Source organism: Ambystoma mexicanum, chromosome 13 (assembly GCF_040938575.1).
Source record: "Ambystoma mexicanum isolate Mex_15411 chromosome 13, UKY_AmexF1_1, whole genome shotgun sequence".
In the NCBI taxonomy this organism is placed as follows: Eukaryota; Metazoa; Chordata; class Amphibia; order Caudata; family Ambystomatidae; genus Ambystoma; species Ambystoma mexicanum.
The window spans coordinates 21,078,585-21,101,854 of record NC_090938.1 but is presented as its reverse complement, the minus strand read 5'-3'; the positions used below and the strand labels follow the sequence as shown (position 1 = coordinate 21,101,854).

Here is a 23,270-nt window from a genome sequence, read left to right as displayed (position 1 = left end):
AAAGAAGGACTTATAATGCTAAACAGGATAGTTGTGGGCCAAGAAAGCCATAAAGAACTGTTAGTCCAAGAGACATTGTTATACCTTTGCAGAATCCTGGGGAAGGGGAGGAGCCCCCTCTGGAACCAAGGTCTTTTCCTCTTGGAGAACATGTATTCTATTTTCATTTATGAACACTTTTGCAAGCATCAGGTTAAATACATTTCCCTTTCCACTTTATTATTTTGTTTGTAGTGTGAGGGTCAGGATAGAATGTTTGGACACAAGGAAGGCTTTTGATCTCTGATATCCTGACAAAAAGGACAGTTCCTGAGTTTTTGGTTTTAGGTGGGAAACTCCTCTTTGTGCATGGTCAGAGAGGCATTTTTCCCAACCCAGTTTAGTTCAGTTTAGTTTATTTATTTGTAGAGCGCACCGAACCCTGAGGTACCTGGGCACTTGCGCTTGTACAAAGGTTACATATACAAAGATTACATACAAAAAACCAAAATGAGCGCAGATGACTGGGGTTACATATCCGGTCAACTGGCAAGAGGTATAGGTAGCATACAATTAACATTAACAAGGGGAACATCCAAAAACAGAAAGTGGCGGTGAGCGTGCGTGTGGTCATAGTGCCAGGTAGCTGCTTGGTATGCAAGCCATTGAGTAGCAAGAAACCAACCAATTATGTACAGGTGGACAGGCCTGGCAGGAATCAGCAAATGTATTGTTTCTTGGCGAAAAGCCATTCTTTTACTCTTCTTCTGAAGGCCCAGAAGGAAGGTTCGGCTCTGAGTGCATTAAGGAGGAAGTTCATTGCTTTGCAGCTAACACCGGGAAGCTGGTCCCACCAGTTTGTATTGGGGATATGGAGGCAGTGTGAGTAGTTAGTTCTGGTTTGTCTGGAAGATTGGTTCCTGGTGAATTTATCGACCAGGTATTTTGGTGCTGTATTGGGTAGACATTTGTGGGTAATTCCTAGTGTTCGGAACGATATTCTGTCACACACTGGGAGCCAGTGTGTATCTCGTCTGATAGCAGATATATGGCTAGATCTCAGGATACTTAGCTGATCTGAGTGCATTGTTCTGAAGCACTTGTAACTTGTTGAGGTTACGAACATTAGAGCCTACGTATGGAGTGTTACAGTAGTCGAGCTTGGAAAGGATCAGTGCTCTCGCTAGGGTAATGGGGCTCTGAGTGGAGATATAGGGTTTGCAGGCATTAATCAGCTTGGTAGTGTGGGCAGTAGCTGAGGCAGTAGCATTGATTTGCCGAGTAAGTGAAAGAGTGGAATCGAGATAGATGCAGAGAGTGTTGACCTCGCTAGAGACCTTAATGATGTTGCCATCAATGTTAAAGGATTTGTAGAGTTCATTTAACTTTAGAAAACGAGGTTGGGAGCCTATGATAGGAAGCTCAGTTTTATCATCGTTTAGGCAGAGGCCGTGTGCAGCCATCGTGTGCAGCCATCCAGGCCTGGATCTGCAGGTAGATTTCATTTCGGATTTGTGCGTCTTTGTCGTAGCAGCCCGTGAGAGTGATGAGGACTTGGATGTCATCTGCATTGTTAGTGTAGGTGACACCCAGTCCATCAAGATGGTTGAAGAGAAGCTTTGCAAAATATGTTGTAAAGGGTGGGCGAAATGCACGAACCCTGTGGGACTCCGCAAGATATTGGTACTGGTTCGGCAGATGCTGAGGGAGCAAAAACCCTCATCGTTTTGTTTACAAGAAAGGATGCAATCCAAGTGGCTGCGTTATGGGAGAAGTGGGCTGCTGTGGTTAGATGTTTGGAGAGGATCTGGTGGTCAACAAGATCAAAAGCCGCAGGAAGGTCCAACAGCAAGATTTCCTTTGTCTTTCGATTCATCCATTTGCATTTTAAGATCAAGATGGGCTGTTTCCGTGCCATGTCTAAGTCTAAAACCGGATTGACGTAGGCCTAAGAGATTGTTATCTTCTCGGTGCTTTTGTATTTGTAAATATGCTGCTCTATCAATGATTTTTATGAGGAATAGCACTGTGGTTATGGGTCTTTAGTTGGACAGAGTATTTGGGTCTAGGTTAGGTTTTTTAAGGAGAGGCATGACTCATGCCTCCTTAAGATTGTTCGGTACAGTGCAAGTTTCAAAAGATGCTTTGATCAAGGCTGTGATAAATGGTGCGAGATCCTTAGCTCCTTCTTTAATAGCCGTAGCTGGACAGATGTCCCCCTGGCATCTAGCTGGTTTCAAACTAGTTATGATATATCTTCTACTTCTTTAGTAGTGACTGGGGAAAGTTGGAATGGCTGACATAGTGTAGGTTGTAGCTTTTGGAGATTGTTGAAATTGGTATTGAGAGTGAGACTTTGCTTTTTTGCCTTGATTTTTTATTGTAAAAGGGCTATTTTGTCCAAAAGGGCTTTTTCGATGTTCTTGCACCACAGGGCGTCTTTGATATAAGACTCTGTGGGTGCAACAGGGGTTTCCAATTCCCTTAGGATCGTGAACAGTTCATTGGCTCCTGATGTGGCGTTTTGAATTCTGGCGTTATACATTTTCTTTTGGTATTTAGTATAGCTGCTCTATGAGTTTTGGCGGTAATTAGGGAATGTTCCTTGTATAGGGTAAAAGGTGATCTTTTCCAGACAGCTTCAGAACTTCTTTTAGAGCTACGTAATGCTTTTAGGTCTGAATTTAATCACTTGTTAAGGTGGGCTGTTGGTTCGGCTTTTCTTAGTTTTAGTGGGGCAATTTTATTTAGACCTTGGTGCAATTCATTTAATAAAAGTCTTTAACCAAAAACATGGCAACTTTGTGTCCGGCTTTAATTTCTGACCCTCACAGCGCTCTGTACGGAGTCACTTCTTGACACTGGGAGAACCTGGGCAACCTGTTTGGCATGACGTCTTGGGTGGGAATGTGTGGCCAATACACGGTTGCCAGGGTTAGACACGTGTTTCCCTCATGCCCAGTTAAGTCTTGACTTTGATATGATATGATCGTTTATTTATATAGCGCCTATACACAAGTGTTTCAAAGCGCTACAAGGCAAGGGAGGGAACAAGGGAAAATATGACGACATTCTTACAGGCCATGAACAGTAAGGATGTGAAATTAACTATCGTACTCGGCCCGACGACATTTCAGATAGTGCAAGAGCTAAGACATAGATAAGGAAGGGAGGGGGAGAGTGGGAAGGAAATGGAAACAGACAGACGACTACAGTACTAGGCCTGACGACATTTCTGGTAGAGCAGGAAAAAAACAAAAGGTGAGGGAGAGGCGTGCAGAAAGGGAGGGGTGGAACCAAACAAGCGACTATCATACTAGGCCTGACATCGTTTCAGATAGTGCTGGAGGGAGGAGGGGGGGAACAGTAAGGGGATGGAGGAGCGACAGGCGAGGTTGCTATCATAATAGGTCCAGGGACAATTCTGATAGAGTAAGTGCATAGAAGAAAGCAAAGGGAGGAGGGGAGGAGATAGGAAAAGGGAGAGGGGAGGGGAGGACAGAACAGAGAGTAAGCAGTCATAAAGAGTGGAGAAGCAAGAGGGGAGAGCGAATACAATTGCAGAAGTCAGTAGCAACACATAATGTTGCAAGCCAGGATACAAGATGAAGATGGGAACAGCATGATTCAGGGCCACCATGAGAAAGGGTGACGCACCGTGAATCAATGAAGTCCATAAAAGTAAAATCCAGCATTGGCCACAAGACGGTGATGCTGAAACCAGAATGTATCAGGACAGACTCCTGTGTGCAGGAAGGGGGGGCACAAGGGAACAACACGGGGGGACCAGAAAGGGTGAGGATGGCCTGTGGGGACAGAGGGTGTAAACACATGTTGGTGCATGCTTACCTGCTGTCTTAGCAGGGGGTCGGACCCTGGATCCTCCTGGACCGAACAGGCCCAAACAGGAATTGCCCTTTTCTTTGATTGCCCTTCACTTTGGACGTCCGGGCGAGAGACGCCCTTGATCTAAGAGTTAAGAGCAGGAAGGAAGAGGCAGGGCTAAGGTGGTGGGTGATGCTTAGGCTGGGTGACCTAGATCCACTTGCACCTGCTCCCCAGCTGCAAAGGAAAAGAGGCTGGAGGGCTCCTTAAGTAGGGAAAAGAGCGGCAAGCAGGAAGGCACCAGGTGGGCGGGGCTTGCTAAGTGGTGAAAAGGAGCGGCAAGCAGGAAGGCACCAGGTGGGCGGGGCTTGCTAAGTGGTGAAAAGGAGCGGCAACCAGGAAGGCACCAGGTGGGCGGGGCTTAGGCCAGGTGACCTAGATCCACTTACACCTGCTCCCCAGCTCTTGTAAGCTCCCCAGCTCCCCACCTGCTCTACATCGCTATTGTAACATAAGTCAATCAATTCTTGACTTTGGCATATTGTGAGCCCTCTACGAGTGGTGTGCCAATCACTTCAGTAGATGGTACTATGCCCCAGCAAGTCTTGATGGCGAGAGACAATGGGAAGTCATACGGTTTTGACTTTGTGAGAGTGTTGGTGCCCCCTTATGGCCACAACTCTTGACTTTTGGGCGTGCACATAGGAGTGTTTTCCACTTCTGCAGTGGCTCATGATAAAGGCAACCATGAAATAGCTTCTCGCATGGGTTCGCTGTGGGGAAAGGGTAATTGTAAATCCCTGTAATGTATTTGACGTGATAACCTGTAAACCCCATTAAGTTGAGGGAGGAGGGTGTGAGTTGTTATGCTCCCTCTCATCATGGGATATACCGTGGCAAAGTGATGGTTTTGCAGCTCTGTGTTGAGCAATGGTTGCATTCTTTTAAAGTGTGATTCATGTCACGGCTCGTGTCTGATGAACAGGCGGTGAGTCGGGCTCTACTACCTTGGTCATTTCTGTATGTGTGCTGCACAGGTGTTGCATCTCGTGGGAGAAATGCTGCTTACTTTAACTTCACCAACCTTTAAAGGTTTCTCAAAAATGCCTGTTTGGTTTCCCGGAATATCATTAAATGTCCTGAAGATAAGTCATTGGAGGACCGAGTCAAGCCTCACATGTGGATTAGGCTTCGATTACTGGCAGTACCCTCTTTCTGATCAGTGGCCCCTCTAGAGGCACATGGCATGTGCCCAGCTCTGTCCCCGCATTACCTGCCTTCCAAAAGAACTGGCTGTGAGCAAACTTCCAAATTCCCTGCCTCGCTGTCTTTGTCTAATTCTCCCTCCTTCCCGAGCTCCCAACAAACCAATCCATCTTCCACAGACTTCCTGGATCCTCCTAAAATGCAAGCTCTCCAGTACGATTGACTTTCCATAGATACAATTCATCCAGCAACATCTGGCATCTCATACGTGCAGACACAATATTTCAGACTCATCCACATTGCCCCATCCAGAAATAAAAATGGACGCCTACACATCAGAACCGGTCAATGCTTTCCAAGAATTTATTTGCACACATGATTATGAAGACAGACCTTGTTTTACAAATGTGACCTGAGGATGAGAAAGCAAAGAGGTGGCAGCTAAGAGCAGGTGCACTGTTCAGATAGCGTGGCACTCCAGCAGCAACGTTTAGGATAAATGGAGTCTCTGGTCCTCGTTGGAAGAAGGCGTTGGATATCGGTGAAGGAAGGAGGCAATGTCCTCATCGTAGGGAGAGATGGTGCAATGAGATTGCTGTTTAAAGTTAAAAGTGGAAAGGAGGATGGGTATGACTGTGGTCATGGCTTGAACAGCTGCGCTGGTGGTGCTCTGTGCTAGGAGCTTCCATAGGATGTGGTCACTATTTCAAGAGCTGGGTGGCATGTGTTGGTATCCCCTCCCCCCTTCTCTTCACCAGACATTGACTCCTTCGTGCCTGTACTTTGTCTGCACCTTCACATTGTGAAGGTGGCAATGCATGTGGCTAAGGTGAGCTAAAGGTTAGGTGGGTCAAGGGGTGGCAGGGGAGTAGAATATGGCATAAAAGGGAAAGGGGCGGCGCAAGGGGGTCTCGCCCTGTAATGAGGAAGTGAAAGACAGGAGAAGTCAATGTGACTCAGTGAATGTATGGTGAAGTGAATGCAGGGGGAGTAAAGGCAGACATCTGAGTTGCTCTCACATAAGGGGTTCCATTGGCTGTGGTTACTATTTCAAGGCTGGGCTGGATGTGTTCTCTTATGAGAGATCCCATTGGTCGCGTGCACCGATTGGATAGCACTGTGGCATGGACCCATCAGTGCAATAAAGGGAACTGCTTCCTGTTGCTGTTGGGGATGGTGGTTGGGCTGGGCCACTTCCGAGGAGGACACATTCTACGGACCAGCAGTGTCTCTGAAATGTAAAACATGCTCTTGGTGTCCCAATGTGACGGGGAGACGCCAAAGCTCCTATTTGAGTGTAGTTTGGAGTTATTGTGAACGCGGAGCTCATCTTGCTCAGACATCCTTGCTTCTCCTATTGGCACCAATTATTGGCCTTCTACCAAGAAGAAGTAGATGGGGGGCGGCTTTACGATCTCAGATGGAGGACAACCTGGAAGATACAGGATCCTACTGTCCAAGGTCCTGCCCTAGCACTGAACCTACCCCCCTTACTGGTGAGGTTTACTGCAATCTAACAAATGAAAGACAAAGGTATCCAATGTGTTAGTGCCGAGCGGAGATGTACCCCAATGGATTTTTAAACAGGATTTAGAAATTTGGAGGTGCTTACCCTATGTGTGTGTGTGTATATATATATATGACGTCACTCATTCTGCATCTCGAAATGTATGAGAAATCCTATATCTATATTCCTTACCCAGTTATAAAATAAAACAATTATTTAGTTTCTATGGCTGCAAAAAACACACCCTTTGGATCAGTGCACCTTGCTACACTGATGTGGTAAATTAAGTTCCCCAACACTATATTATTTTCTGTTTAGTAATCAAAAAGTGAACTTGTAATCTTAGTTAGATTTTATTATTTGCTGTTCAACACATTTCCCACTTTTGCTAGTACGTGTTTCGAGCAACTGCTCTTCATCAGGGAATATTTAGGGGTAATGTTAGTAAAAAGTAAGCACTACACATAAACACCTTGGTAAGTGTTATACTTAAATCGTTAACAAACAATCACAATACAAAACGTATGATTGTTGTTTCAGGGCTACGCTTATTTAACAACGTCTCATTAGTAATCAGATTCGCATCTGGTACGTATCGTGAATTTCACTTGGCAGTGCCTTCCCTATTTGGTCATGCAGATTGGTATCCTGGTCCCATTTGATCAGTCACCTGAAGTGTTTATCAGCCTCTCCTTATGGTTATAGTCTTGTATCCTGGTTACACAGATTCTTTAGGCCCTGTTCGAGACGCGGTAATACTGCGTGTAAGCCTACGGTTGGCTAAATATATTATGCTATTTTATGTTATGTTGCAGTTTTATGAAGCACCCCGACACCATCAGAAGATGGCTTCTTAGCACTGAGAACGGGATACACTTAGAACAGTATTTTTTAAACTGTAAGCGAGCTTTGCATACTTCATGCGACCTGCACTCCCAAATGCATGGTCAGCACACTCGATATACGTCACTCACACGCCTCTTCCCCACCTAGTTGCTAGTGTGCAAGTTGTCTTCCATATACGCCAATGGGTGATGTTTGTGGTTGCTGTAGGTGAGTGCACTAAGGCATGTGGTATATGGTGCATGGAAGATAGGGGTGCAAGCGAGCAGGGCCACATCATGAGTATTGTAAACAGCTCTTTATTGCAGTCAGAAGCACATTTTGGTGATATTATAATCTGGAAAGCAAAATGTTTGAGTTTGAGAACCCTACATTGGGTCCTCAATGACGAGAGGCCATTGGATCTATGCCATCGCCGCCAAGCCCACACGGTTGTTGCCAAAATCGTAGACAGAGTAGTACTGGCGGAGGAAGACATCACCCAGGATCCAGAGTGGCTGCCCGTTCCGGGCGGGCAGGTAGGTGGACTCCACCCCGATGACACAGTTGCCGTTGATCTGCAAGAGAATGGACATGAAATGGATCAGGAAGTTCACACCACTGTCTCAATGGTCAAAGTTGTTGATCACCTGTAAGAGGCCATCAGTCAAGATACAATGCCACAGAGGTCCAGAAGAGGTCTTTCCCTGTGTTCCATGCTACACCCCATTGCATGCTGGGACGGGAGACCTGACATTGGCACAGAGGTCTAGGAAAAGGCTGTCCATGTGCACCCTAGTACACCCCATTGCATGCTGGGACAGGAAGACCCAATGACATATCTTGGAGGGAGGTGCATCAGAACTCACCCCTTCTCAAAAACCCATGTCTTTTATAAAAAATATTGATAAACAAAAGTGGTGCCACACATTATAACAGGCGTCTAGATAAAGAAAGTGACAGAAAAGTATAATTTTCATTCCATTAACATGTCAATTGTTTTCCTCGATCATCACAAAAATTCAGAAATAAACGGAAACTCTTTTTTCCATGAAGGAAATATTTTTGGCCCGTGAGACGATTACCAACATCTAACAAAAAGCAAATTAAGTTGAGGGACCTTTTCCCAATGGACACTTATCAGGGTAGACCTCAGCGCCCTTCTGTTTGTCGAGAAGCTAATGTTTGTCGCATGAATTGCGTAACAACGGAGAAATCGTGGTTCCTCCACTCCGTTTTGTAAACTAATAGTAAAAGTATAGTTACACCTTTTCATTCATGCGCCAGATAAAGAAAGGAAAAACCCACTCAGTAGGAATATGGTTATTGAGACTGGCCTCATTCCGAGTATGGCGGTACGGGATACCGGTCACCGTTAACGAGACCGTGCCGGTAATCCCTTACCGCCACATTCCGAGTTCCCTTTGCGCCCTCGTCCTTAACGCCTGCTTTTAGCAGGCGTTAGGGACGAGGGCGCAAAGGGGCTTTTTAGCCAATAACGGTGACCGTAAAGTACGGTCACCGTTATTTGCAATTTTCCCATTCCCATTGAGTCCTGTGGGGGCTCATTTGGGAATGGGGAAGGGCCCTGGGGAATGGGAAATGACCGCCCTGGTCAACTCGGAATAGGGCGGTAATTTCCCATTCCACCAGGGCGGTGCCGGTACGGGTCCGGTGCCGACCAAGGCGCAACTACCGCCATTAGTTAGCGTCGGACTCGGAATGAGGCCCTGTGTATTAGTACGAGTGGGTGCCCTTTGTGATGACACGTGTTTCAACGGACTTTGCCGTCTTTTTCATATCTGGGCTAATTTGTAACACAAATTAAAATCAAATGATAGGCAATGCCATTCATTAATTATTGTGCAGTCAATACAAAGGAAAAGGTACCAAATGCAACACAGACATGAAGGAAGGGGAGTTGGGGAGGATTGATTCGGATGGACAGTGAGCCATCAAGCATTAAAACAATAAGACAACATGGAAAACATCAAGGGAATATGAAAACACAGACAAATGGGAAAAAGGGGAGCCCAAAAGATGGCACCCAGAATAGTAATTGAAAAAGGACCATTACAGTCGCCGTGGAGACCACAGTAACAACTATTAAAGCAACCATTTTGGTTTCTCATACGAACGTGGACAGATTTGCACAGAGTTCTTTTTTGAATTGCAGAGGTAAGATACGAGCATTAGGCTGTCTGCACCCGCAGCCCGCACGACATGCGGAGTGATTATAGAAACTGCACTTGCAAATTACTCACTTAATAATTCAATGAGATAATAAGTTCGCTTTAGATGTTAAAAAAAATACTCTTCGCGCAGCTCTGTGACCAACTGAATGGCACATGAACAAACACAAGATGCATTAAACCTTCCTTCTTCTTTTTTACCATATGGGCACGTTTAAACTGTAATCAAGAAAGCAGTATTACTCTAATCCACTGACTTATGTAAAACCAGTTGTATTAGCATAGAACTAATTACCTCCACATGAACAAACACAAGATGCATTAAACCTTCCTTCTTCTATTTTGCCATATGCGCACATCTAAACTTTACTCAAGGAAGTATTATTATTTCAACCCACATACTGATGAAAAACCAGTTGTATTAATATAGAACAAATTACCCCCAGTTTATTTGGCAGGTTGGGATTGAGCCCATGACTTTTTTGCTTTGCTGAAAAGCCACGTTCCGAATTAGAAATCAATACCATTAGGGAAGAGAAAATCCTCTTTTGTTCCATGTTTGAGATCACTCACTATTTGTTTTCAAGTATGTAAACTAATACGCAAGAGGTAAATGAACTCATGGAAATGTTCTTTCTTTTGGGCTCCCCTTTTTCCCATTTGTCTGTGTTTTCATATTCCCTTGATGTTTTCCATGTTGTCTTATTGTTTTAATGCTTGATGGCTCACTGTCCATCCGAATCAATCCTCCCCAACTCCCCTTCCTTCATGTCTGTGTTGCATTTGGTACCTTTTCCTTTGTATTGACTGCACAATAATTAATGAATGGCATTGCCTATCATTTGATTTTAATTTGTGTTACAAATTAGCCCAGATTTGAAAAATGCTAATACAACTGGTTTTACATAAGTCAGTGGATTAGAGTAATACTGCTTTCTTGTTTACAGTTTAAACGTGCCCATATGGTAAAAAAGAAGAAGGAAGGTTTAATGCATCTTGTGTTTGTTCATGTGCCATTCAGTTGGTCACAGAGCTGCGCGAAGAGTATTTTTTTTAACATCTAAAGCGAACTTATTATCTCATTGAATTATTAAGTGAGTAATTTGCAAGTGCAGTTTCTATAATCACTCCGCATGTCGTGCGGGCTGCGGGTGCAGACAGCCTAATGCTCGTATCTTACCTCTGCAATTCAAAAAAGAACTCTGTGCAAATCTGTCCACGTTCGTATGAGAAACCAAAATGGTTGCTTTAATAGTTGTTACTGTGGTCTCCATGGCGACTGTAATGGTCCTTTTTCAATTACTATTCTGGGCGCCATCTTTTGGGCTCGGAAAGCAAGAAGACTAAAACTCAAAACTAAATGATAAGCCTTTTACAAAATCCAATGTGGGTTAATTACACAAACATAATATTAAAGAGGATGTACAACGGCATGTGCCAATTTCTTAATAATACTGCAGGCTGTTATCATGACAACCCGTAGAAGTGATTGCTCGATAATAGATCGCTAATTACTGCAAGGTAATGAACAAAAAGCCAATTGAATATTTAAGTGTTGTGAGCGTTATTTGCTGAATTATCATGTGTGTCGATTGCACAATGCAATGTGTTACATTTGGTACCTTTTCCTTTGTATTGACTGCACAATAATTAATGAATGGCATTGCCTATCATTTGATTTTAATTTGTGTTACAAATTAGCCCAGATTTGAAAAAGACGGCAAAGTCCGTTGAAACACGTGTCATTACAAAGAGCACCCACTCGTACTAATACACAGTCTCAATAACCATATTCCTACTGAGTGGGTTTTTCTTTTGTTTATCTGGCGCATTAATGAAAAGGTGTAACTATACTTTTACTATTAGTTTACCCAAATCTAAACCCATCATGCATTAATTGTCTTCCCACGCACTTGATATCATCTTTGATTTTGGGAACCCACCACCTATAGAGGCACTTCCCACATGCCTGGTTTCCATTTTCTGGGACCTTCTTGAGGCAATTCTCATTCATTTTAGATTAAGTCGTTTTTTGTTCATCTCGTTTAATAAATGAGTCTTTTCTCCCTAATATCAGGAAATATCAGGTGCTAATGTTAAAGACTACACATTCAAGGGTAAGTACCCGCCCCATATCTGATCCGTTTGCAGAACGACTCCCATTACCCAGCTCATGGGGTTGCTATCAATGCGGCAGTGGGGGAACCACCTGAGGTTATGAAGCGGGCTTTGAGGACCTACCTGGAGGATGTATGCTGAGGGCGGGATCGGGAACGAGGCGCTGTTGATGGTGAAGCTGAGGGACGGGAGGTTCTGCACATTGTTGCAATTCACTGCATACTACAAAAGAAAAAAGAGAGATTCAAGGTACGCCAACACCTCGGAGGAACCCCTCTCGCAGCCGTCCTCCATCCTTAACTTCCAGCCTCAGCCTGCTTCTCCTCTCTGTAGGACGTTTCCCTTGTGAGTACTGGTCCTCTGTTGGCAATTCCATGTAACCCAAGAAATGTGTGACTCTGGTTTCTCTCTAAGTTTCTTGTAGCAATGTCCGGGATGAGACCTTACGGTCCTGGGCGAGCCGTATAGCCCTGTCGCCGCCGCTGCTTCGGGGACCCTCAGAGCATGCCGCTGCGTGCCCTATCTGGTGCCGTAAGGTCCACTAGTGCGCTTCATGGCCTACCTGCCCATTTTGCATCTGCTGCCCTCCCAGGTACTGCACCAGATCGCCAATGTACTGCTTTGGGACGGTGAGCAGCGGCGTGCCAGTGTCCACGATAGCCTGGCATCCCTGGCTGCACCAGCCACTTGCCTGGCTTCCGATGGAGAACCTGTGGAAAGATGGGAGAAAGGAATCAGTCTGAGTGGAAGCCAGAGAGGGGGGGAATCTGAGGGTCAAGGAGTTGGAAGGGGGGAACTCTTGGGGTTTACCAGTCCCTGGTCCCAGCAGGGTGCTGGGAGTCTGTGCAACAGAGCATTGCCAAGGCGTGAGGGATTCCCACTACAGAATGCTGTGTAGACCACTCCTGGTAATCCACAATGACTTCTCTGTTACGGCGCTTCTAGGAGGGCTTCAGGGTCTGGTGATGGCTTGGGTACCATCATGAGAGGGATCGGGGACCAGTAATGGAAGCTACGAATCACCCTTGATCAGGAGACTGGGGGCACGCCATCTGTGGTAGGGCGCGCCACTATCCCTTGGTAGGACAAGCCTCCTCTACAGTGTAGACACAGCAGAGAGACTCTAACCCCCCAAGGCTGGGGAGGGTGAGGGGAAGGTGGTGAGCTTAGAAGGGAGACCTACTCCTGGATCCCGATTTGCCAGTAGATCTCTTGAGTGACGGGCGCCCAGTAGATCTGGCCAGAGTAGAGGCTGGTGTCAACGCCGCCAAGAACAACTTCTCCCGATTGCCTGGGGAGACAAGGGGCACAAAACACAAGAATAAGCAGCGACACAACAACCTGTAGAAGTCTAGATGATATGTGTGTGCCTTGTGAGCACTGGAGGCGGGGCACTGAGCCCACATTTAATCTTAGGCCTCCTACTTACATCACACTTTCCATAATTAAAGAATGTTTACATTTCACCCTTATGTCTCGAATGAATTGCCTTGGGAGAGTGAATGTTTTGGCAACCTCTCTCCCACGCTGCCAAGAGAATTCATCTTCTGGCCCTGACCATTCCATGGTTCTGCGTCTGACTATGGACAGCCCCCGCTCCGTGCATGGTGACCGCGCTTCTCGTGGTGGTGGTGCAGTGTACGGTAGATTCACCCCCGGCAGCCACTCCATGTGGACCTACTAACATTCCCATTCCTGTGGGCTGCGACCTTCTGGTTGAAGGTAAAGTGTGTCACAGTGAACGTTGCAGGAGCTTGTTGCACCCACCTTCAGTGATGAAGGCCAGGTGGTGGTAGCACGTATCAAGGATTATTATCTAACGTGTAAATTACAATGGACACCATTTGCATGGCTTCTTGGCGCTGACGACTCTGTGGGTTAGGTGTGGTGGGCAGAAATGGTTCCATGGCTTTTAATGTTTGATATTTGGCAGGGTGGGGTCTTGCACACCTCCTAATACACTAGAATGTGCTGTGAGTTGGGGGTGGTAGGTTGTGAGGAGACAGGCACTGTGTGTGTAATACTTTACACACTTGGTGAACTGCTGCCGGGTTCAGTGAACTATGGTGGAAGTCCTGACTTGGATCCTCTATTAGTGAGTTTTGAGTCACTGTGAGTGTTGTTGAGTTATGGCCCAATCACTCTGTGAGACTGATAACACTCAGCTTCGAGGGTCGAGGGTCGAGGGTAATCAGGGTGTAAGCACTGGCAAGTGGTGAGCAGGCACTCTGAGTAGTGGTAAGGGTCAGAAAACACACCCAGCTCTGACATTGCAAAGAACAGTGAGTCCCCATGACTCTGTGTGAAGTGTGGTGAGCTAGATTTTCACTGGTGCAAATGAGACGCCCGAGTTGCTCGTGCCACCGTAGACCTGATTCACAAGGAATGAAACCAGAGCAAATCTGGAGCCGTCTGGAGCATCTTGCAGAGGCTGACGTGCAAATGCGGCCCACAAGGATTTGCCTGAGGGCATCTCAGAGTGGCTGCAGGCTACCCGGATTTGCTCCAGCTTTTTGTTCGTTAATGAGGTATAAGGTCACAGGTGCAAATCTGACATAGTCGCAGGCATCTCATGACTTTGGATCTCATTATAAGTACAGCGGTGCGGTAAAAACCGGCAGTGAAATAGAGGCTACTGTTATCAATGCATGTCCTCACCGCCGTACTATAGGTTTGCCGGTGAGGTGGAGGAAAAAAATAGCAAAATGCTGGAGGTAAATCTGCTGCCTTACCGCCAAAAATCAGTGGATTGAACACCAGCGGTAATTCTGTGAAATCCCCATGGAGTCCTATGGAGTGTAAATGGGGACTAACACTGCCATACCACCACTTGTGATCCGGCGGCAATTCCACTGGACCAGGTGGCGGTAACAGTGTAATGGGGCAGATGAATATGCAGGTATCACCTACTGCTCCACCTCAGATAAATGTGCAAGCACCAATTGCTGCCCCTACTCCTCAACATTACTGTCCAGGCGAGAAACGATACCAGCTGAGGCAGCCCCTCCGCCCATAAGTCTAGGCGTTGCGAGACCAGACAAACTAAGGCAGATTAGTTAGGGTGTGCAACACTAGTAGGGAATATAGGACTCACTGCACTGATAGGGAAGATGAAACTATAGGCAGGCAAGATGCAGCATACACGGGGCAGCGAAGCCAATGTATGGCAGACACACAAGGGGAATATAACATGAACAGACACGCACATAGGTTGACAACATGGAGGCGAGACGCGCAGAAGTGCAGGCATTTTTCGATCACAGAAGCCGCAGTAGGCCTAGGAGTTGGCAAGGCCTCAGACACGATGCTGAATTCATAAAAACACATTTATTTTAAAAGCTTTGAAGCTTCCCGGACAGTAGTTCATAGCAAGCGCCAAGGTCAGATGCATGGAAGGGAGTCACACTACCCTGCTTATGAACTAAAGGTACGCTCTGTAAAAATGAAAAGAGCTAGTGGTACAGCGTACCGATGATTATACTACACTTCCATCTCTGAATGTCAGTGAATTGCCGCCCCCTCCCACTTTTTGCAGGCACCAAGACTTAACACTGTCCATGAAAATGTAAAATACATGTCCCGCAAATGTACTTAGTAACAGTTAAGGTCACCACCTCTTTACTCATGACCTCCTACAGGCAGTGCCTTAATTCTATAGAATAGCTGGTCAGATAGCTCAACAGGTTGAGCGCTCATTTCTGTGATCTGTGTGTGATATGCAGCTTGTAGGTCCTCATCCCAGCAAGACTAGCTTAGCCTTTCATCCTTCCGAGGTAGATAAATGGGTACCAACTTCGGTGTACATTCGTCGACATGCAACTATGCTGTGTGTGCAGCGCTTTGAGGAAAGATTTTTGTGTAGCCATTTTTTTTGGGCTTGGCTCATTGTGGGCTCCTAGAGCTATGCCCAGGCTTGCCCATACCCATGACATCTCTGGCTCCCCCACCTCTATCTCTCTCCCTCTACCCGATGTGTCTCTCGTATTTTGACATCTTGTCAAAGTGTCCAAGGTTTGTGAGTAATGTGCCAATCAATAGAAATCCCTCTTGCCACACTGCCCACGATGAATAACGCCAGCCAATGAGTGGCCAGTATAATGATGTAGCCGATCTATTATCTATGATGAGTTGGGATCAGAAGGAGCCGTCAGCGATGCAAAAGCCAAAGAGGAAATGAACTTGTATGCATTTTATATATATCTAAATATATTAACCAATCCTAACCACTCATACATTTTGTAACTGATATCGTATTTTGACATCATTGCTTATGTATTTTTAGTACAAAATACGCTCACATTCAGTGTGATGTTGAGAGCTGCTTGTATGCTGTCCCGGCCAAGATTCTGTGTTTTGAGTAAAGCTGGGCTTTGTCATGCATTCTGAGTATTGATTTTATTTGGTTGGTAAATTGCGGCCCGTCTCTATAACACCAAATCCGTTTGGCTGTATTCTGCAAATTTTACCACCGGAATACCAGCAAACCTGTAATGAGGCCCTTTGTCCAGTCCTTATCTTTGTGACCGAGGCCCACAGTATCTTAGCCAGGGACCTGGAATAATCGGCCGCATTGTACAGAAATTCCACTGCTCGCACTTGGCTCTGAGCAGGAAATGCATTTTTAAAGCTAAACTGTGAGCATGTTACCTCCTTTTTCGAATCCTTGAAAGGAGGTGATATACCCTTTTAGCTGGAGCAACTGAAGATTTTTAAAATCGGTGCTACGTTCTTATAATCTCCCTCCAAAATACCGCCGTTTTAATTGGCTAATGTTGTCATATGGAAAGAGTTTGCTGTGTTATGTCATGATTTTTGTATAGCGCCCACTGCCACTGTTATGGAAACAAAGCGCTGTGGGGTGTAAGGCACTTCAGAAGACCGTCGTTTGTGCAAACAGTAAAATACAAGAGCTGTCGATGGCTGTTGTCCTGTCTCTTGCTGTTTCTTCTTAATTATCCTATTTACAATTCACAATTTCACTCACCCTATGACCTTTTTTTTAACCTGAATCGCCAATATACCTTTGCAATTTTCAAAAGTGTTAACCTTGGTCTTTTTTTTACCAGAAGACATAGGTCCTCAGTACAAGTTTGGCGGTATTTCCTCACAGCATACTCCCAACTGGAATAGTGTTACAGGGTGCGCAGGGCATACTGTGATGATTCTGAGGTAAGCAGAGGCCTCGCTTATTCCCCACTTTGGGATTGCATAGGACTCCATTGGGAATTGCCATGAGCATAAGGAATTGCCATGAGTATGTGGTAATATGGCATGCGTTCATGTTTTTTGTGCCGCCACTTACCGCCACTCAGAAGCAGGCAGAATTGAAGAGCTTCGGGGAGTGGTAAAACACAGCAATTTTCAACTACTGCTTTTTTTTTTAAGCATGAACGCCATAAACGCTTTTCTAAATATAATACATATATCATTTTTATTGAAATATAACGTGATAATGAATTCTCTTTTTTGTTTCTGATGGTGCAACGGTCTAACGGTGCTTCCTCCTGTTGGATAAACACAGAATTGGGCCTCAAACAGGGTTGTACATTGGCTGCATTGTTATTTCACCTGTATCTTTCTGACATGGGGCGAGCACTACCCAACTCCAGATGCCCACCGCCTCGCCTGAGCAATCAGGAAGTACAGTGCTTTGGCTACGCCAATGACATTGTTATTCTCAATCTAACACCCTGGTGGCTTACAATTAGCACTAGACAATCGCCTTCCCTTCTCTGAAGCTAACTCTCTAAGAATAAACACCACAAAAGCCAAAATTGTGGTGTTAAAGCCACCACACAAAAAAGTTGCATTTGTTGCTTGAAATCTCAAAGGGACCCCCATCGAAGTTGTGGATGAATACACCTACCTGGGTATTGTATTCGATGCTAAATTAGTGGGTACTCCCCACTTGAGTAAGCTCAGACTTCGGAAGTCATACGTGCACCTGCTTCCAAAGGAGGGGGATACCCAGTGGGATCTGTGGTCAAAATATATTCCATAACGATCGCACCTATAATTTGTTACGCTGCAGAGGCATGGGCTCTTGATTCTATGGAGGCGATGTCCAGAATTGAGTCAATGGGCCTCATTACGAGTTTGGAGGTAGCCATGTCCTTAATAGGGGCATGGCGACCCCCAAACCCAGGTTCGGGTTCCCTGAATGGGGAAATACCGGGACATTCCGACCGTGGAGGGCCCGGTATTTTCCCATTCAGGGAACCCATTCGCGGTACATCCCCATTCCCATTTGAGCCCCCCCATAGAGCTCAATGGGAATGGGGAGCATGCTAACAACGGGCCCGTTGTTAGCATGCTGGGCTGCTCACAGGACCCGCTAAGGACGTCTGGTAAAGCGAGGCGTCCTGAGCGGGTCCCGCGAGCGGACCTCGTAATGGGGTGGTAAGGGGTTAACAGCTCCGGAACCTTTAACGGCGCCGTTAACCCCTTACCGCCCTCCTCGTAATGAGGCCCAATGACCCTCAAACGGTTACTATGCCTACTGCCTTATGTGTCACTTGAAACAGTGTTACTAGAATCTGGCCTAATGCGCCTAAGTAAACGTATCATGTTGTCGAGTTTAGTCTTCTACTGGAAGCTCGCCCATGCTGTGAGTAATGCTCTCATGGGCTTGCTCTATGAGGTGACCCATACAAAACACGAGTTCATGAAACCTCATCCCTGGGAGCCCTTAAAGGTTTGTCTGAGCAATTGTTTGCGAAACTCAAAATTGTTTCCCTTGAAATGACCCTCAACCATTACAAACGTACTATCAGTATGTTGCTGGGCGTATATTTTTGAGATCAGCTGTTAGTTGACTTGGCCTCTAAATCAACTGCTGAGTGCTTTTTTCCATATATACTGGAACGACAGCTAACACCAAACTATATCCAGAACTTTATCGGAAACCACCTGGCATGAGTCTATTTACGTATTAAATTCAATGCAGTGAACACCCTTGAGACTACTGGCCGTTGGAACAATCTTGAAAGAAAGCTTAGACTTGGCCGCTTCTGTGTCGAATCATCTATAGAAACAGTGCGACACCTGTTTTTCGATTGTGGTGGCCCTGCGGCGGAAAGCGATCATAGCCTCTGGCCTCCAGATGATGACAAACCTCAATGGGCTTTGGGACCTATTCATGTCTGGGAACCACGAGGGAAGCCTCATCTATTTCTCTAAGCTATGTAATGAAATTGGCCAGATAATAACAGTAATTGAAACATGGACTAATTGTCCAATGCGATACATGGATGTCAGTGAATGTCCTTTCTTTGTCTCTTTCCCTCTCCTTTTAACTTATATGAGATGTATTAAAAAGTTATTAATTTAACTACATAATACATTTATAAAAAAGAAAAAAGTAATGGATTTTTATGAATGTATGTCTTTTTTTGTAAGAATGTTGTAAGAATGTTGTCTTTGTACTCTTCTTTTTACGTTCTATTTCTGTGTGTAAGGTTTGTAAAAACCATGAACACAATAAAAACTTGTAATCATGTCTTCCACCGAGGTTTGCAATCGGATAAAATGCAAATTGAAAGGCAATAAAACCTTGTATAACACTTTCTTTTTAGAGTGTAATTTTTGTTATATTTTAATTAAAAATAAGTATGCCGCCATTACTCTGCAAATCCACCCCGATCTTCAGTGAGTCACGTGAATATGCAGTATACTTAGAGAAAGTTGGGTGACTTTGCTAATCCTACTCTATGGCTCAGCTGGAGATAATCAATTGATCACATTGGCAAATTGCTAGCTAGGGGTTATCTCTCCGGCCAGGGGGTTGCATATAGTGAGGCCGAGTTATGCCAAGTTGCAGTTCAGTAAAGTTACCTGCTGTAAGGCCTTGAAGGTTGTGTAGTCTGATTGAGAAGTAAGTTCAGCTTGTGGTTTAGGTTTAGCTGTCATAGGTAGGGTTACTTGTGTCAACCACCCTGCCCCAAGGCACCATGGGATGGGAAAGTGCAGGAAAAGCAGCTGCCCAGGATAAGGCAGGAGGAGTGGTGGAAGTATACAAGCCCCCAAACCCCCCATATGACTCACCCAGTAAGGTAGAAGCTGAAGACTGGCTCGGTCACCAGGTTCTGCTGCATAAGGCCTTGGACGGCGGTGGTGGCACCGCCCGCAGACAGGGTCTGGTAGGCCATGCCAAAAATCCCATCAAACTTTGCATAGTAGAAGAAGGAGCTGGGCTCAGTCACACTCAGGCCGAGCTCCTGGTTGGTGATCGCCAGGCCTTGCACCTATAGGAAGTACAGAGAATGATATAAGACCAGCACCATAAGAGTGAGCAGAACTAGCCTTCATAGAACTCTACAGAACCAACCTATATGGAACTGTCCCTGGAAGAAATGTGGGAAAAATTGATTGAGTAGAGGGTCGGTCATTGTAGTTTGGATAACCAAAGGTGTAACTCATTACCACTCCCTGCTACCCAAATGCCCAAGAGTCAATCAAGTAAAGTGTTGGCTGTTGTTGTGGTAGTGGAATGTGGAAGCAGGTTGTGGCAGGAGGTTTTTTACAATAGTGGTGCTTAATATGTTGTAATAAAAGATTACACAGGGTAGTGTTGTGTACTAAACTCTTGGACATTTCTTATGTTGCAAGGTGTGGGTCCAGCTGGCATGTTTAGTTACCAACACTAGTGGTGTTTGACCTTTGACCTCAGAGACTGTTGTACCGGGTAATGACCATGATTTCCTCATTCCTCACTAACCGTTACCACACCGACTCAATAAAAGTGTGGTAGTGGGTATGGACTGTGGGAATCCACACTAGCGGTGTCTGCCCCTTTTTGTGTTTGCCACAGTAGAGTGCGGCACCAGGTCCTGCTGCCTTCTCCAGTGACTGACCTCTTCAGTCATTGAGGTAAACACGTTATGACTGTACTCACCGTCACCGTGTCGTAGCCCAAGATTCCGGTCATGCTGCCGCTCCCATACCACATGGAGAACTGCTGATTGTTGCTGGTGTAGGTGGACGACTGGCTGGGGTTGAAGAGCGGGTGGTTGGCTGCGGCAGAAAACAGGGTGACAGAGTGACCTTCTGCACAGAGTCCAACTGGGACGGGCGAACTGGTAAAAAAGCATAGCCACAACACCCAGGGAGGCTATAGTACCTGACACTTAGATCTTTTGACCAATGTTGGACCTCTGGGCTTTTCCAGTCAGCAAGAAAAACAAATGCAAAAGTAACACACCATATATAACTAAAAGGGTTACATTTCAGGGGAACAACACTCTCTGTACCTACATAGACCCCACAACTAGCATCAACCTGGGGTCAAAGATCCGACAACAAGCATCCTTTCTGAAACCTCAAGATTTGGCAAAAGATGAAAACCTTGCCAAGCCTCCGTCCTTCAATGTGGCGGCCTCCCCGACCCGCATGCCATCTGCTACCACGTCACCCACCACATCTTCCCAGTGGCAGTGCCAGACCCAGCTTAACCCAGTCAACATAGCAACATCCCAAGTCATATTGTGTCATCACCCACAGTCGCTAGTCCTTCAGCACACGGAGCAGTGCAGCCCCACACACCTCTGCATGTGTGTTAAAAGTCTCAGCCCCTGCTGGATGAACTGCAATACACACCTTAATGCACAGCATTGTAGCTACTCCACACACTGACATGCCGGATTAGCGCCTGACCTGTGTGCTGCACCTGGCATATGCATTTCAGTGTACTCACTGCAGGCCTGGCTCTGGCAGTAGGTGGAGGCCACCCAGAGGTTTGAGGATCCGGTGTCGAAGGCAACCAGGAAGTTCTGAGGAGGAGTGCCAATGCTGATCTCCCCAAAATAGTATGTCTAGAAGAGAGAGAACATGTGTATCACTCTCCACTCACACATATAGGACACCTTTCACATGTTCAAGAGCATAGATGCAGAAACACCTCCCATAGACACAGCATCTCTGGAAGACTGAGGTAGTGAATGAGATAGATTCAAGTACAAATCACACACACCTACTTTCTAGAGCAACAGAACTGAGCCTTAAAAGCAAGGACATGTTGTACCGCACTCTGTTGCACACAGTCAGGTTTGCTGTATATAAACTCCAGCACGTACGTGCATACATACATACATGCATGGTTCCAGGATGAGGCATATAGACGTGTCCTTCTCATATATTTTATAAGATACCAGGGAGAACCAAAAGGAGATGTAGAGGGTGTGGCAGGACAGCCGGGCACTCACATCCAGGTACATGGGCTCGTAGGCAACAGCAAAGTTGGTCCCCTCCGTGAAGCTGTACTTGGCAGCAGGATCTCTCCTCTGGGTCTTCTCTATGTCGCCCAGGACCCCTTGGTCCCTCATGTTCTCTCGGATGGACTTGTGTTTCTTCAGAGGGATCCTACAGGTTGGGAACAGAGCACGGAAACTCAGACCATCACATCACCACTCGGACCACTCGGCCATTTTGGATCTTGCCACAGTTTATTTTGGAGGTGGGAGAAGCCATATGTTATCTCGTAGACAATCCGCAGCGATTATCCCCATTAATGCTCAATACACCCTATTGCCAGATACCTTCTAAACAGAAAGTCACACACACTCTCGTCTGCATCACCCCATAGCTGACTTTCCTGAAGTTGGAGAATGATGGAACTGCTTCCCATTATGAAGCATCCAAGCATTAGTGGCCTCCGTACACAAGTCTAGGATCCAAAGGAGCATCCCAACCCAAATGGCATCATATTCAACACATCCATAGATTGGAGACTGTCTCTCACCAGGATGAGCAATTTTATGAGACACAACTCCACCACCCACGTGAACCATCTGAACAGGAGTGTCCTCCACTCACAGCCGTAGAATCCAAAGGACTCCTCTACCCCCATCTGCCATGCACAGCTCAGCAGCCCCTCTTGGAGCTGGAGGTGGATCATCACCGCAGTAAGCCATTTCATGATCTCCAAATACACCAGCTGACACGAACCTTCTGAAAAGGAGTGTCCTCCCCACATGGCTTGAGACCCACTCTTACCCCACAGCAGCTTTACTCACCTCACCAGTCCCTCCGAGAGCTGGAGGCCGAGCATCACCACGATAAACCACCTCATGATTCTTGAGTCTATGGTCCAATGTCTGGGAGTGAACTCTGATCACCGCTGCAGGACCTGGGCTAAAGTCCGGGACTAGCCGTCAACGTCCTTATTTATACGCACCAATGCGTGATTTTAGTTTCTCTCCCTCTCAAACCCCCCCCCCCCCCGCCTCCCATCCGGGTTGACCTACTTAACAGACTTTGCCTTTGTCCTTCTTACTTGGAGTGGGGTCATGATGGCTATCAGTGTTTTTCCATTTTAAGAAATTGTGTAACTGGCCAAAAGTCAGGCTGAGATTAGCCTTCTGTTTCACAGAAAGAAATTGCCAAGAGGTCAGACCATAAGCTTGGGTTATTCCAAACTCAACAAAGCAGCTCTTTGATGCTTGCAAGCTGTGTTTACGCTGCTGTTTGGCTACTATATCTCTACTCAGGCAACTGTTTCCTGAAGTCTTGGTGGGAGTGAGAGATGCTCTTCTAAGAAGCCTTCCCGTCAGTACACGCACTGTATGTAATGTCGTGTGGTCTTGTGTAGCACGTCTCTCTTTTTTTGCTTGGTGATGATAGAGAAA

At 46.0% G+C, this 23,270-nt stretch overlaps 1 protein-coding gene across 1 annotated transcript; it reads right to left on the bottom strand.

Annotated features, from left to right (window-relative positions):
• Window positions 1-7,036: 7,036 nt before the first annotated feature.
• On the bottom strand, window positions 7,037-22,714 carry LOC138520054 (gastricsin-like). The gene is made up of 9 exons (XM_069632584.1): window positions 22,659-22,714; window positions 21,849-22,005; window positions 21,341-21,458; window positions 20,543-20,661; window positions 19,693-19,892; window positions 12,833-12,940; window positions 12,212-12,359; window positions 11,773-11,871; window positions 7,037-7,917 (listed from the first exon to the last, which is right to left on the bottom strand). The coding sequence occupies exons 1-9, from the start codon at window positions 22,712-22,714 to the stop codon at window positions 7,765-7,767; spliced, it is 1,158 nt and encodes a 385-aa protein (XP_069488685.1). The 3' UTR covers window positions 7,037-7,764.
• Window positions 22,715-23,270: the final 556 nt, after the last annotated feature.